This window comes from Engraulis encrasicolus, chromosome 20 (assembly GCF_034702125.1).
Source record: "Engraulis encrasicolus isolate BLACKSEA-1 chromosome 20, IST_EnEncr_1.0, whole genome shotgun sequence".
NCBI lineage: Eukaryota > Metazoa > Chordata > Actinopteri > Clupeiformes > Engraulidae > Engraulis > Engraulis encrasicolus.
The window spans coordinates 15,030,253-15,046,209 of NC_085876.1; the positions used below are offsets into that span (position 1 = coordinate 15,030,253).

General features: G+C 42.0%; 1 protein-coding gene across 2 annotated transcripts in view; it reads left to right on the top strand.

Moving 5' to 3' along the window:
• casd1 (CAS1 domain containing 1) overlaps positions 1-10,251 on the top strand; it is a 31,889-nt gene extending 21,638 nt beyond the window's left edge. For both annotated transcript variants that reach the window (XM_063185488.1, XM_063185487.1), the window contains 4 exons: positions 4,042-4,119; positions 4,951-5,043; positions 6,908-7,063; positions 7,972-10,251. In XM_063185488.1, the coding sequence (XP_063041558.1) occupies positions 4,042-4,119; positions 4,951-5,043; positions 6,908-7,063; positions 7,972-8,067 (423 nt within the window). In that variant the 3' untranslated portion in view covers positions 8,068-10,251. The remainder of the gene's footprint in view (positions 1-4,041; positions 4,120-4,950; positions 5,044-6,907; positions 7,064-7,971) is intronic.
• The last annotated feature ends 5,706 nt before the right edge of the window (positions 10,252-15,957 follow it).

A 15,957-nucleotide genomic window follows, 5' to 3' on the forward strand; every position in this document is an offset into this window, starting at 1 on the left:
TCTGTATGTCTCTGCTTAAGTGTCTCTACTGCTGCTCTACTTTGCGGCTACTTTTTTCCAAAGTGACACCTCAGCCGGCTGTTTACCTCCGTGGTTTCTTTCATGGTCAGGAGGAGGCTCATTGCATTACACTTACAGTGCCCTCCATAATTATTGGCACCCCTGGTTGAGATGTGTTAAAAGCCTTGAAATAAATTCAGTGTTTATTGCAGAAGAATACTGTCACACTGAAAATTGTAGGAAAATGTAGCCTTCAACTCAAATGAATTGTAAGAAAATAAAAAAATCCCTGACTAAAAAATAATTATTTTTCATTAAATCACCTGTTCCACAATTATTGGCACCCTTAACAATTCCCAGGAAATAAATATAATTGAAGCATTTCTGTCATTTCTACAGTAGTTTACAAAGTTTACCAGAGTATGTAGGAACATTTAATTAGTAATTCATCACTTCCTGTTTCCCTGGGGTATAAATATGATGTGACACCGAGGCCATTTCTCTTATCCACTCTTAAACATGGGAAAGACAAAGGAACACAGCATACAAGTGAGGCAGATGTGCGTCGACCTTCACAGGTCAGTCAGAGGCTACAAGAAGATTGCCACTCAACTGCAGCTGCCCATATCCACTGTGAGAGGATAGATTAAGAAGTTCAAAACAACTGGAACAGTGGTAAACAAGCCTGGACGAGGACCCAAGTTTATTTTGCCACCACGCACAGTGAGGAGGATGGCAAGAGAAATCAAAAGATCTCCAAAGCTCACTGTTACAGAATTACAACAAATGGTAGCATCCTGGGGTCACAAAGTCTCCAAATCAACCATCAGGCGCTGTCTACACGCCAACAAGCTGTTTGGGAGGCATGCACGGAGAAAACCTTTCCTCACTCACAATCATAAACGCAAGCGTCTGGAGTTGGCCAAGCGGTATTGGGGCTTCAACTGGGACCGTGTGCTTTGGTCAGATGAGACCAAGATTGAGCTTTTGGCAACAAACACTCTAAGTGGGTCTGGCGTACCACGAAAGATGCGCATGCTGAAAAGCACCTCATACCCACTGTGAAGTATGGGGGTGGGTCAGTGATGCTGTGGGGCTGTTTCGCTTCCAAAGGCCCTGGGAACCTTGTTAGGGTGCATGGCATCATGAATGCTTTGAAATACCAGGACATTTTAAATCAAAATCTGTTGCCCTCTGCCCGAAAGCTGAAGCTGGGTCGTCACTGGGTCTTTCAGCAAGACAATGACCCTAAACATATGGCCAAATCTACACAGAAATGGTTCACCAGACACAAAATCAAGCTCCTCCCATGGCCATCTCAGTCCCCTGACCTCAACCCCATTGAGAACCTGTGGGGTGAGCTGCAGAGGAGAGTACAGAGGAGAGGACCCAGGTCTCTGGATGATTTAGAGAGATTCTGCAAAGAGGAATGGCTGAAGATCCCTCTTTCTGTCTTTTCCCATCTTGTGAAACATTATAGGAGAAGATTAGGTGCTGTTTTGTTGGCAAAAGGGGGTTATACAAAATATTAACACCAGGGGTGCTAATAATTGTGACACACATTATTTGATGTCAAATAATTATTTCTTTATGTGGGATTTTTTCCCCACTGAATAAATGCACTTGTATTGAAGGTTGGATTTTTCTCTTTTTTTCCATTAAGGTCCCATATTATTTAGAAAAAAAATAAAATAATTGGAAGCTAAAAAACACATCTCAACCAGGGGTGCCAATAATTGTGGAGGGCACTGTATAAGGATAACTTCTGCCAATTTCAATATGCTGTTGTATTGCTCACGCTGCCCTTGACTTGTCAGTACCCGGTGATGCTGTATTTTTTGGCTCAGCCCTTTCCGAGATCTGAGCTATTCTAATAGGGGCAGATTTTGTTTACATGAAAAACTTTCTTAACATAGGCCTACACCAAATATTTTCCCAAAAGGTACCGCTGTTTACTAGTTGTCTGCTGATGCTGCATAACCTTTTGGATGTTTTTGGGAATAAATAAAGATATTTTTTTGAAATGTAAACAAACACCTGCCCCAATTACAATGACCAGGATCTCTGCAAAGGCTGAAGAAAAAAAAATCTCAGGTATGGACAAGTTCAGGGTAGTGTGAGCATTACAACTGCATGTTGAAATTGGCTGAACTTATCCTTTAAAATACGCTTTTATCCAAAATGACTCCAGACTACTAATTAGGGCGGCAAGAGGGGAGTAACGCATGATTCATACTGCAGCAGCAGCAATATCAGCAGCTGTGGTCTAATGGTTAGGGTGGTGTAATTAAATGCACTTTGTATCTGCTAGTGATGTTGGCTATGATTATGTCCTCTTTTGAAAGTCGCTTTGGCTATAAAGCGTCTGCCAAATACCATGTAATGTAATGTATATGGGATCACAGGTTCACATCCCATGCTTATGGGAAGAATGTAAAATTGTATTCTGTTCCAGTGAGGTCAATGTGTAGTGCGGCACAACTGGCTATTTTGCCCATGATGCCGCGAGGAAGTGCCTGGGTGGACATACGTTTAAGTTCAGCCAGTGATAATGTCTCTGTCTGTCTGTCTGCCTGTCTGTCTGTCTGTCTGTCTGTCTGTCTGTCTGTCTGTCTGTCTGTCTGTCTGTCTGCCTGTCTCTCTCTCTCTCTCTCTCTCTCTCTCTCTCTCTCTCTCTCTCTCTCTCTCTCTCTTCTCTCTCTCTCTCTCTCTCTCTCTCTCTCTCACACTCACACACACACACACACACACACACACACACACACACACACACACACACACACACACACACACACACACACACACACACACACACACACACACCAGCACGAGTAAATAAACAACACAAATCATCAAACCAGTTAGAGACACTCACAGGGAATGTCACTTGAGTTCTCTTCCCATCACGTCCATAGGGAGGAGTTGAGGCCATAGCTGAGGAGAGGACTCTTTTACTCATGCTTTTTTGTGTGTGTTGTGACTTTGAGGTCTGTGGTGTTAGAAAATTGTCACCATGTATTAGGTGTTTATATGATTATTGTATTAGGGCTGTAACGATATTGTATCGAACCCGAGAAATTGTGATACTCAGTGTCACGATACTGTATTGTGATGTAAGGAGGTAGTATTGTGCCTTTTCAAAGTTTTGTTATCCCTCAGTCTAGAAAACAACCATATGATTCGATGTGATAATGCTTCCAAGCTTCAAATGAGATACATTTCAGAAATCGCGGAGTGCATCAAACCGTAGGTCAAAAATCGTGATCCGAACCGAATCGTGGGCTGAGTGTATCGTTACAGCCCTACTGTGTATCCCCATGAGATGTGTTTTAGAGCAGTGTTGATGTGTTTAGAGCAGCTTCAACCACTTATCACAGACTAGCCACTAATGTGCTATGAGAGAGATCTGAAGTTGTGGAGTGGGAAATTGTTCCCTTTCACTTAATTGGTCTTAAGACACTTATTTCTTATAATTGCGATTCAAGGCACTTAATATGGATGACTGTATATTGTTAATGTAAGCATACAGTTACATTTTTGGTCAATCCTTTGAGAGTGTGGGTTTTTGAACATTCTATAAAAAGAATGTGTTCTATAACAATGCAAGATTCTAAAATTCCAAATTGTATTGTGTGGCGCCCAGAATTAATAGAACTTCCAGAACATTCCCGTCACACCGGTGTGACGATACACTCCTAAAGCTTAAAAAAAAAAAGGTAGAGGTCATGTAGAATCCTGAATTGAGTAGGCCTCAGTGGATGAGGGTGGCTGAAAACCTCTGAATATGCTCATTTCATGTGACATGGGGGACCTGAGTCATGTTAGCACAGGCCCCGTGAGCAGATAATTAAGAGGTGCTGTCACTTATAATTCACATCGTCATGAAAACTGAATTTTCTTGAGCTCCGGCCAAATGTACTGTGTCTTCTCAGCTTCATCTTCTCATGGTTATTGTTATGCCTTTAAATTAGTACGGACTTTTCATGCAAATGTTGTGACGATTACAAAAGTGAAGAATGCGTGTTGCTTTTGTGCTTCCAGACCTACTCGATATGGGCCAGTAGCTGCAAGAACAAGACTGAGTGCAACGAGATGCACCCCTACATCTCTGTGGTGCAGGTACGCCACATGCCTTACTTACACTGCTCTACAACTCTTCTGGACGAGACTGTTTGTTTTTTGCTTGATTTAAAGGAACAGTCCATTTTCTTTTTCAATTTTCACATATTTGGAGTATTTCCAAGTATTAAACATGAATATCATTTTCTGCTCTGTGCGTTCAGTACTTAGATTGACATCATTGGCATAGCTTAGAACAATCCTGGAAGTAAATGGTACCATTAGCATCAAGCCACAAGTGATCACTGGACGGAATTAAATTACCGGTTTGCATTCTGTTGAATTTTAAATTCATTTTAAAGTGCTTTTTACATCATTTTGATGACGTTTATTTGATACCGTAGACTTCTATTGCTACTTTAAATATGGTTGTACTGTCAAACTAGGCATTTCATCTCATATTTAATCAGGAATTAACTACAGATAAGCTATTTCTTAAAATAAGGTGGACTGTTCCTTTAAAGCAGGGGTATATATTTTTCGAAAGGGGCTCATACAGAGGGTTGATGCAGCTGCTCACACAGGCATATGGATCAGCTGCTTTTGCTAACCAGGTAGCACATTACTATGGTAGGTTGCCAATGGGGAATTGCATTGCAATCATGGAAGTTGCTAACTTAGTTAGCAACGACGCTGTTGAGAAATGCACCTCAGATTGCTGTCTGTAATCTGTTATGTTTTTAGATTGTGCTGTTAAATGCTGCCTAGACAAGCGTATTGCTCAACTGTTACATGCTGTTTTGTTGGTGTTGTCATTATAGATGTTTACGTGCTGCTCACTCACACAAGCAAGTGTATTGCTCAACTGTTTGTGGTGTTTTTGTTTTCCAGATTCTGGCCTTCGTGCTGATCCGGAACATTCCTGGCTACGCCCGCTCCCTCTACAGCTCCTTCTTCGCCTGGTTTGGGAGGATCTCCTTAGAGGTACAGCTAAGAGGCTCTGGCAAGCGTGTGTGTGTGTCTGTGTCTGTGTCTGTGTGTGTGAGAGTGTGTGAGTGAGAGTGTGTGTGTGAGTGAGTGAGTGAGTGAGTGAGTGAGTGAGTGAGTGAGTGAGTGAGTGAGTGAGTGAGTGAGTGAGTGAGTGAGTGAGTGAGTGAGTGGGTGAGTGGGTGAGTGGGTGCGTGCGTGCGTGCGTGCGTGCGTGCGTGCGTGCGTGCGTGCGTGCGTGCGTGCGTGCGTGCGTGCGTGCGTGCGTGCGTGCGTGCGTGCGTGCGTGTGGCAAGCATACTTCAGCTCCACTCATCATCATCTGGAAAAATAGCCTTGTGTCATAATGTTCACCCATATATTGCGGGTGCAGCTGTCTGCATTTGTACTTGTGCTCAGGGAATAATTATGACTCTGGACACCTGCAATTCCTGCTTGACGTGCTATTCTAGTACCTATATTACAATGCCATGTAGCAACAATACTTAGAATATTACATAGTTCCAGAAACACACTTTAACATTTGAAAACCGAGCCATGCAATCACAATTAAAGGATTCATCAGGATTATTTATTAGAATATGGGGCCGATTGCAAATCTCTTTAAATTGCTATTTAGGAACTTATGTAGGTGGGATCACTGGCTGTAACATACATACTTTACATCAGACCAAAAACACTACTACAGTAGGCGTTGCATGGTATGAAATGCACTACAGTTAGACATCAGCAGCCTTCAATGAAAATCTGAAAAACGGGGATGGGATTAACCCAGCGGGCACAAGTTACTATCTGAAAAGCGAAATAGTACGATCTTGCGCTTAACTTTTTTATCGACAGTTGAGACCTTCTCTTTGTCTGCCGTATTTCTACTTGATTTGAAGTTTATGAAGGCTGAAGTAGTGAAGGGAAATAGATAAGACAGCAAAGTCAAGATATGAAGGTATTGTGGCCATGGTGTACTTGCCAGCTGGTGATTTGTTGTGACTATGGGCAAATCAAAATGTAACTTAATATCAATGAATCCTTGGCAGCCGATGCTCTTCAAGCGATATGCCAGTCTGTGTTTTTTGAGCGATAAGTTAAACATGACCATGAGAAGACATGGCCTAGGGCTCACTTGATAAAACGGCCTCAACTACCTTGACTACCCTGGTGAAATAAAGGAGAAAGAAAAAAAGTGAAAACTGCCCCAGCAAAGGGTGTGGTGCGTTAGGTGTAAAACAAGCAGCCTAACATTGCACGCATCAGAAGGAGGAAGTGGCATGTATTTCCTATTTTTGCAATGTGGTTTACATACTATGCATTTCTACGTTATTTTGAGAAACATTCTTGAAAGTATATGGTATAACGTACAAGGCATGTCAGTATTTGCAAGCTTGCTTATCCCTATGTTGTTTTATAGTCAAATAATATATAAATGACTTATAAGCAAGAAGTCATTAAAGAGTTAGAAACAAGCCATTAAAAAGTGAACACTTTGAATGCCACTCTGCATTTAGAGTTGTGGTGGTGGACTACCACCAGTAAACTAGACAATTTTCAAGCCACAGGATATTTTGTTTGGACAAAATCCCATATAAAAGCTGAGAAGCTGGTGAAAGATGAAGGTGAAAAATGTTTCTTTGCATCTTGGTTTCGGAGCTAAACAAGGGTTAATAGCCAGAAACTGTTATATAGTGTCTTTTGTTACATATGCACTATTTTCTCTCTCTATCTCTCTCTCTATCTCTATCTCACTCTCTCTCTCACTCTCCCTCACCCTTTCCCTCTCTCCCTCTACTCTCTCCCTCTCTCTCTCCCTCTCTCCCTCTACTCTCTCCCTCTCTCTCTCCCTCTCCCCCCTCCCCTCTCTCCTCAGCTCTTCATCTGCCAGTACCACATCTGGTTGGCGGCGGACACCAAGGGCATCCTGGTGCTGGTGCCTGGCAACCCCTCGCTCAACATCATCGTCAGCACCTTCATCTTCGTCTGCGTGGCGCACGAGATCTCGCAGATCACCAACGACCTGGCGCAGGTGCTGTCCCATACATATACCTTTTCATGTGTGTTATGATGTTTAATTCTCTTGCTGATGTTTAATGTTGTAACCTTGACCACTGTTAAAAAAGGTGTTTCCATAGAAAATGTTGTTGTTGTTGTTGTTGTGCCATGGGGGCAGCCATGACCCAATTGTTAGAGAGTTGGTCGTAAAGTTGCTGGTTCAAATCCCACTCTTACAATTACTGCAGGGACTGTAGCCAGTACCCTGTACCATACCAAGCTGTATGTTTGGATAAAAGCGACAGCTAAATGTAATGTAATGTCTAAGGAGTAACATTCGACGAGGCTTGCATGAGATGGTTGGAAGTCGACGAGGTGGGGCCAAAGAACTTCATGACGCGAAGTGGAGTGTAATGTAATGTAATGTATTAACCCACTTTAGCCTAAGCACTTTTTGGGAAAGGGTGCCCTCTGCCTATTAACCCATTGAAGCATAAGACACCTGCAAAAAAGGGTGCTGAATGCCTGAGCCCTTTTTAAGAAAAGTTGACCTCAGCCTATAAAAACCTAGATATCTCTGCTTCTTGAAGCACATAAAAAATGCACTATAGCTATATGTGTCCTATACAACGTATATGTGTGTCCATGTGTCTACTAAGTAAGGGTTAACGTTCGGCGAGAAGGTCGCTACCGTGGAATAGCAGCACGACAGAGAGAATCTTTAGACCCCGACGCGGAGCAGCTGATTAGAGTCTTGTTGAAAAGTCGCTTTAGCAGTGAAAAGTCTTGTTGCCATTGACAGCGGTCTGTTATAGACCAACCCGTCCGTTATCGAAAAATAACAGACGTGCGAACGTTGGGGAGCCCCGTTGAAATGAATGGAGCATTCGACCGATGACGTCACACCATATAATAAAATGTATTAATATTGTCCTTGACCAGGTGGCTATCCCCAAGGAGAACGGGCCACTGCTCCGGCGCCTGCTGATGCTGGCTGCCTTCCTGGCCCTCGTGCTGCTGCTCTCCCGACACCAGTGAAGGATGGACGGACGGACGGAGCGAGGAGGAGGGAAGACCGGAGGAAGGGATGGAAGGAAGGAAGGATGGACAGGAGGCTGGATAGAAGGATGCTGGTTGGAGCGTGGAGGGAAGTGGATGGGGGTGTGATCTGACCATTGTGTTGCTGCTCTCCCGATGTACAAACGGAGCAAATAAGTGGGAAGGAAGGAAGGACATGAGGGATGGAAGGAAGGGGTGGAATGATGAAAGGATTCAGATGGGTGACGTGACGTGACGTGACGTGACAAAAGACAACTGGTTGTTTGAACCTGGCGCTGAGAATCGCTGGGCTTTGGAGAGAGATTTGTCAAGGTCATGTCGGGAAGGAAAGCTAGTTTGTTGGACACTGTGGATCACCAAGCTGTGGAGAAAGACGGAATACAAGCCCCATCCATACTTCCACCCACCCACGCACTCATCCATACTGTACAGACAGACTTGTTGGGTGGGTAGTATTGGAGAGTGAGCGTTGTGGAAGGGCTTTTTATACTGGGTGCCTTCCTTTTTAGCAGCTGTGCTGTGTTGCCGTTTTGGTCTGGATGCTTTGGCTTGACTTGACTTGAAGCCAACCCTGTGTATGACTGTCAAACTGTGTGAGGGAGGGAGGGAGGAAGGAAGGCAGCCAGGCCGCTACCTACTTGAACAAGGGAAGTGACACCACCACCACCATCACCCCCACCCCACCTTGCTGCACAGCTGAGACTTGAACCTTGTATAGTAGATAGGGTGGTGGTGGTCAGACTTGACTGTCTGTGCAGTCTGAGTGAGTTATGAACACAGACATGGATGAGGCTGTCTGAGGACACACCCAAGGTCACACCTCGCGAAGTAGTTTTCACCCATCTAATCCGTCAACTTGTTTACAGTCAGCAGATCTGTCTACATTTAAGGGTGCACGAAATGCCCCAACTTTAGAAATTCCAGCTTTTATTTTGCAGTGTTGTTCGTTTGTACTAAAATAGCTTCCTTGTAAAAGCTTAGCCAATTTGATTTGTGTTAAAGGGTAGCACAATAGGCTTTTTGAGTGACAGTGAATGGGTATCTTGAGAGAAATCATAAAGTGTGTTTTTTTTGTAAGGTCAAAGCTAATAAGAAAAATAATTTGGATGAATGCTCCAGTTGACTTTCCACTTCCCATATTTGAAACCCCATGTTTTTTGCAACCTTCCTTTAGCAAGGTCTTACCCCCCATGTGCTAAATCTTTTAGTCATGTTTGGGTGCTTGATGTCCTGGGGAAGTGAAAAGCAAATATCATCTAAGAGAGAAAGATATTTTAAAACCCACCCATCCAATGCAAAGGAGTGTGCTCAAAATTCGGTCACCTAAGGGGGCGTTGTCCCTCATTCTTCTTCTCTTTTCGTGGTGTTTGCACAAGACGTGCGCTACCGCCATCTACAACGCTAAGGGGACTCCATTTATTCTCAACCTCAAGACTCTGAAGGTCTCCTAATCGAAGGTCTCCTAAAGAGGCGTTCACCCGACGTAAAGTGGATACCGGAAAAGAACCCGCCTGATTTATCTCTGTCATATACTATTCTCTGTGAAAAGGCAACTAGAGCAATCTGCCAATTGACTTTGCTAACTAGTTTTCACTAAAACATCCTCAAAACATATTTCACTCTGATTTAGCTAATACACCCATTCACTGCCATTCAATTGTTCACCCCTTAACATGGATCAAATTTGAAGGGAAGTTGTGGTAGTGCAAAGGAACAATACTTGCAAGAGAAGAGTAGGATTTTGCAGTTTTAATTTTCAAAGGGCATTTGTTGCACCCTAGTCTACCAATCTTAACAAAAAAAAGAAATATAGTATATCTCATCGATATGGGGCCAGGTTTGGACCACAGCAGAACCCATAGTCATCCACATCTCCACCGTAGAACAACTATAAATACACCTTCTCAGACCAGAGTGGTTCCTTCTCCGTCCAATTAAGAGACTCTACGGCTGTAAAGAAAGAAGGAAAAAAAATCTGAAAAAAGTCTGAATTTCTTTTTTTTTGCCTTTGCACTGACCGGTGCTGTGATGCCATAGCTCTGACACTGCTTTTTTTTTTTTTTAATAATGTTGTTTTTCTATGTACAGTATTTAAGGATTTAAATTAAGCGGATATTTTATACAAGTGTATATTTGTGTTTGTATTTTTGGCTTTTCATTCTTCTCTGCTCTAACCCTAACCCTAACCCTAACCCTAACCCTAACCCTACTCTTCTCCCCCCCCCCCCCCCCCTGTCTCCACTTAACACACCCCCTCCCCTCCCCCCTCCCCCAACTAATTGCTGTTTTGTGCCCATGACTACTCTGTGTGAATGGCCTATAATGCACATTCATTCACGCTCTCACTTCATAGTACCGTGGCTGTAAAGTCCAAGTCATGCATTAAATGCGAGGGTAGGGCTTACTTACATCAGTGCTTCACAGCTATGTGAAGTTAAAGCAAGGCAACTCCCTTTTTTGAGGCAGGTCTTTTTTCCACCTTCCCTCAAATTAAATGATTGAGTTTCACCTTGCAACTGCTCATCCACCTGATCTCCGAGTCTGGCAATACCAGTCTGCAAGCTAGCATGGGATGATTGGATCGGGTTGGACCACCTACTGTTAGCACAGACCTGGTCCAATCCGGTTCAATGATGCATGGTTAGCTAGCTTGGAACAAGGCTTTAATATCACCAGGCTACAAGAATTGCTAGAAAAACTCAGTTATGTAATGCAAGGGGAGGTGTAAAATGAGTATATTTCCACTAAAGGTGGAGTGTCTCTGAGTACAATGGACTGTTTTCACACTTTTCTTCATCCAAAGGGCAGCAAAAAAAGGAACAAAACGTGTCATCCTTTTTTACATATCATTGAGTGTTGATTGAATTACCACTGAAAATGAATGACAAATGTTTTGAAAAGCACAGGGTTTTTTGTCGTGAAATTGACATTTTATGGACATTTCATAGCATTGTATACTTTTGTAGCATACAGCGTTGTACAGGCTTACTACTGCATATTGTTGCCAGCTGTTCAGACACATACACTCTGACACACACACACACACACACACACACACACACACACACACACACACCTCAGCAGGCTCTTTTTAGTACACGTTCAACAGGGGCAGTGCCTACACCTAGAGTTGTACTAGAGAGGGCTGATGAGTGTTTGAAAGCACAGGACTGTCTGACGGATAACTGCAAACAGGTTAGCTGGGGAAGAGATTGAAGATCTTTTTGTTTGTTTCTTTGTGTAGTAGTCTGTGTGTACAGTATGTCTGACTGATTTGAGAACATGGCAAATTCGGCCACAACTGAAAAGCGCTGTGTGTATATGTGTTGGTGCAAACTCTGTTGGACCACTAAAAGATACACTAATAATCGAGCGCAGTTGCGTGCATGAAATACTCCTATTTCAAACGGAATATTGTCGGTATTCGTTTTAAAACAAATTTACGGAATGTTCCGTTTACATGTGGGGAACAGCATTCTGCAACTGAAATAGAACGCGGACACATTTGGATTGAGCAAGGAGTTGACACGACTTGTTCGCAAACTGTATACTGCCCTTATTCCTTTTAAAATCAGAATATTTGTCAAATGTAACTGTGCCCGTTCACACAGTGGCACCTCCACCATTGCCATTGGCTTGACCGTATCACAGCAGATTTATTATAAAAGCAGCGATTAGTACACAACTTGCGTTTGCACAATGCAACATGAAATACTCGATATTTACATTATAAATGAAGAGATGCTAACTTGTGTGTTATTCTGCTGAACTTGCTGAAACAAAACATCTGTTTGTGTGTATACATTTTTTTTTTTTTGAAGCCACATCCCCATACAAAATACATATACTAGATTGAAAAAGTAAAAGTTTGGACACAATTTGTTCTGGTCAATTTTGTGAACCAGCTAGTTGATGAATTCGGTTGCGTTGAGAGTGTGGGCAGGAAGAAAACATGACAGCACTTCCTACTTTCTCTGTCCAGTTTGCCCACCTCTGAAAAGAGAAAAAGAAATGAAACGTACAATTGTGTTGATGCTGTTGCTTTTCTGAAATGAACCAGGATGTATGTTCTTTCACAGGGAGGCATTTAACCTGTGTGCAAGCAAACGACAGAAATATCTGTTTCAACTAACAAAACTGTTGTGTGCTTTTGGATTTATCCAAGCTGAGAAATATGATTTTATTGGAAAGACGTTGATATTAACAGTTAAACATGCACACTGTTGGGCATGCATGCGTTAGTTTGGTAGGAATGAATCTGATGAAACCTTATTTATTCACACCAAATGTGAAAAAGGATCAATACTCATACTTTGGATGGAAACCCAATGACTGGGTGTCTTTGTCAGTGTGTACACTTTAAATCAAGGTTTATAGAAGTGTCCTCTACAATGGCTATCCTTGTGTGCGTGGACACATCTCGAGCATATTTAGACCCTCCCCTGTTTATTTGTATATTTGGGTTGGCTGGTATAGTTATAAATATATTTAAATGAGACAAAACAAGTTTTATCCCATGGCCTCGAGTGAGGGTTTTCTTTCTTTTTTTTGGTCTCCCTTTGTAAATATTATTTGTGGCGTCTTCAAATGTGAAAGAGATCATACTGGTTTTTATTTGCAGAACATATTTCTTTCACTCCGGATGTAAATTTCATTGGTACTGAAGATAAAATATGTCATTGGAAATGTTGTGTGTTCTGGGTTTTTTTTACTAGTTAAAGAAGGGGTGAACTGATGTTGCTCTGTCTCTGCACACAAACAAAAAGATGAAAGGAGTGAAAATAAGACACTGTTGCTTTAATGGTCCTTCAAACAGTGGAATTTCAAAAAACCTATTTGTTTCCAGGCCAGGCATACAATGACTTTCTTCTCTCTGCCCTGGGTTTCTGGAATCAGAATGCAATAGTCTAATACTTAATATTTTTGGTAAACACATTCGTTTGGGCCTGGAGTTTTAAGTTGGAGATTCCTAAAATGCACTCTTCACATTGCTGGTTTTTTTTTTCATTTGTTTGTTTTTTAATCCACGTTGTGTGTGTGTATATGCAAACTGATTTCTTTTACAAAAAAATGTGTCCAAAAAACATTTTGTACTGTGTAACCAAGGTCTGTCTGCAGTGTCCTCCTTCCAAAGAAGAAGCCTTGGACAAACGCATAATGTTCTGATAAAATAAGAATAGATAAAGTTATCAGACAAAACCAGGAGGGCTACACGTGGAATACTCTTAGAATAGATAGATTTGTTATTGAGATTTCAAGGTCAACCTTCTACATGCCCTATACCTAGTATATCAGGGAAGCATGGCCATGATAAAGGATAAGATTCACCCTGACGTCTGAAGTCATTCATGATTATTTTAAGTCTACACAGTTATATCCTCATATCTCTGCTGAGCATATTCTGAACCTTGTCCACGGCAATCAGTTACTGCAAGTTTGGGCCCTATACACAATAATCTTTTGGTGGGCCGCTTCACTACAATACTTAATTTATGTGACTTATCATTACAGAAAATACAGTGCCATGAGAAAGTTTGGGCGCCCTTTTGGAAAATCATTACATCGGTATATTTCTCGTTGAGCTTTTAAAGTAGCAGCTCCATTTTAACGTATGTTAAACTGTAGGGAAAGAGAAACATTTCAGCAGTGGAAGAATTTTCATAGGTGTTACAGAAACAATTTTATGTGGATTTAAACAAAAATAGGCGTGTGCATAAATATGGGCACCCCAAAGAAGGTATACCATTAATATGAAGTAGAGCTCACTTTTGCTGATTTAATGGCCTGTGGATACTTGCTATACAAGAAGACAAGTTCCAACTGCCTGGTGCTACTGAATAGTGGCCAATTATTCTATCCAGAACCTCTCTAATTCAGTCAGGTTACTCATCTGTCTTCTATAGACATCCAAGTTCAAATAAATCCGTTCTTTTTCAATAATGGTGATACCTCAAGGTTGGTATGACCATTTCAAGACATTGTACTTGTTCTTTTGCATTAACTCGTTGAATTTTCCTTGAAAAATGTCCTGCTGGAAAGCCCAAACTCAGCTCAGCCTTAATTTTGTGACTGACCCTTGAACATTCTTTTTGGAAAAATCTGCTATTTGAAAGGAATTAGTGAGGCCCTCAACTGTAATAAGTTTTACAGTGTGTATGCGAGCCATGCAGACCTAGCAGGGTATACTTGAGGCCAGATGTCATAGAATTTATGTGTGCATTTTTTGCCATGTCCACCTCCAATTGTTAAGGTCAAATAACTCTTGCTCAGTCTCATCAGACTACAGTATGATTTCCCGAAATGCTTTTAGCGTGTCTACATAAGCTTTCTGCATAAGTTTAGCAACTTATTTCTGATGGATACACAAGAAAGCCTTTTTATGAATCACCCATCCAATGAGGTTTTGCCTTGTGAAAAGGGTATGCGGAAGGACCCGTGTCTAAGTCTGCACTATCAGCAGCTATGGTCTTGGAGTTCTATGGAGGTGTTCTGTAGTGTGCCTGTTACCATTCTTACCATCCTTTACCCATGCCTTTTGAACTATTTTTCAGCAAACTACATTTTCCTTTCACAAATTCACGAACACCAAACTTTCTCATGGCACTTGTGTGCACAAGTGTTGAGTTGAGATTTCGTATATATCATTTTAGACATTACTGTGATGCTTACCCCTGTTTTGAGCAATAAACGGGTCCAGATTTGAGGCCTGAAATTAGTATGGTCATCTAAAAACACCAAAGGGTTCAACATTTTCACAAGAATAGAAAGTGCAACTACAGTACCACTGTAAGACCATAGCAAAGCGATGTAATGACAGTTTCAAATGATTGATAGCCTGAGGGGGGTTTGGAAAATGCGTCTTAAAATATATAAGCCTACTGTTATTTGGATCAGAACCACCATGTCATGTCAGTGTTTCCTTCTGAAAAGTTGACAATAGAAAGTACAGTTGGCCTAGCCCTGTAGGTTACTAGTCACCAAATAGCAAGCAGAGGTATCCTGCAGACTGGTCTTGAAGTTTTACGAAGTAAGTTAGAAATAGCACTTCAGACAATGGCACTACAAAATGAGTGTCATATTTACAATCTGCTACATTTAAAACTGGTAGTTACCAGAAGATGAAGATTCTTTGTAACATGCATTCAAACTTCTGAAAGGGGGTCACAAACATGGCTGTGTTTGCTCACTGTGTTGCAGTATTTACCATGCCCCTTCTAAGGTAAATATGTCGAGATGAGACATATTAGTCCGGTCGGACTTAACATTTTTTAACACCACAACATCCATGTGATGAGAGACCATACTGTCTGAGTGGGTGCATGTGTACATTCAAGTGTAGAGAATTAGGCCAGAGGGTGAAATGCTTTGCCCCCACTCCCACTTCCTGTTAGTCTGCGTACCTGCCAATGGGCATTTCTCAAAACCTAGTGCAGTGCACTTCCAAGTGTATCAGCCTAATTAGTCACGCCCAGTGATTGGATACTCTTTATTAGTCACACCCAGTGATTTGATATTCCATAGAGTTCACCAAAGAGTAGGCCTATCCAATCAATCACTGGGCGTGACTAATTAGGCTGATATACTTGGAAGTGCACAGCACTAGGTTTTGAGAAATGCCCAATGGGTGCAATCGTGATGAAACAGTGCTGCTTTTGCCAGTTTGCGCACTTTGCCAGTTTGATGCATTGTGGCTAGAAAATTCTAACCAGAATGCATCAAACTGGAAAAGTGTGCATGCCCACTGCCTAGCAAAAGCAGCACTGCTTCATCACAAACGTGCCCAATGACCTGTCAAAGCCCCTACAGTTAACGGACAAATGCAGGCCTGTCACCACCAGGCAAGCAAACTAGGCAAATTGCCTTGGGCCC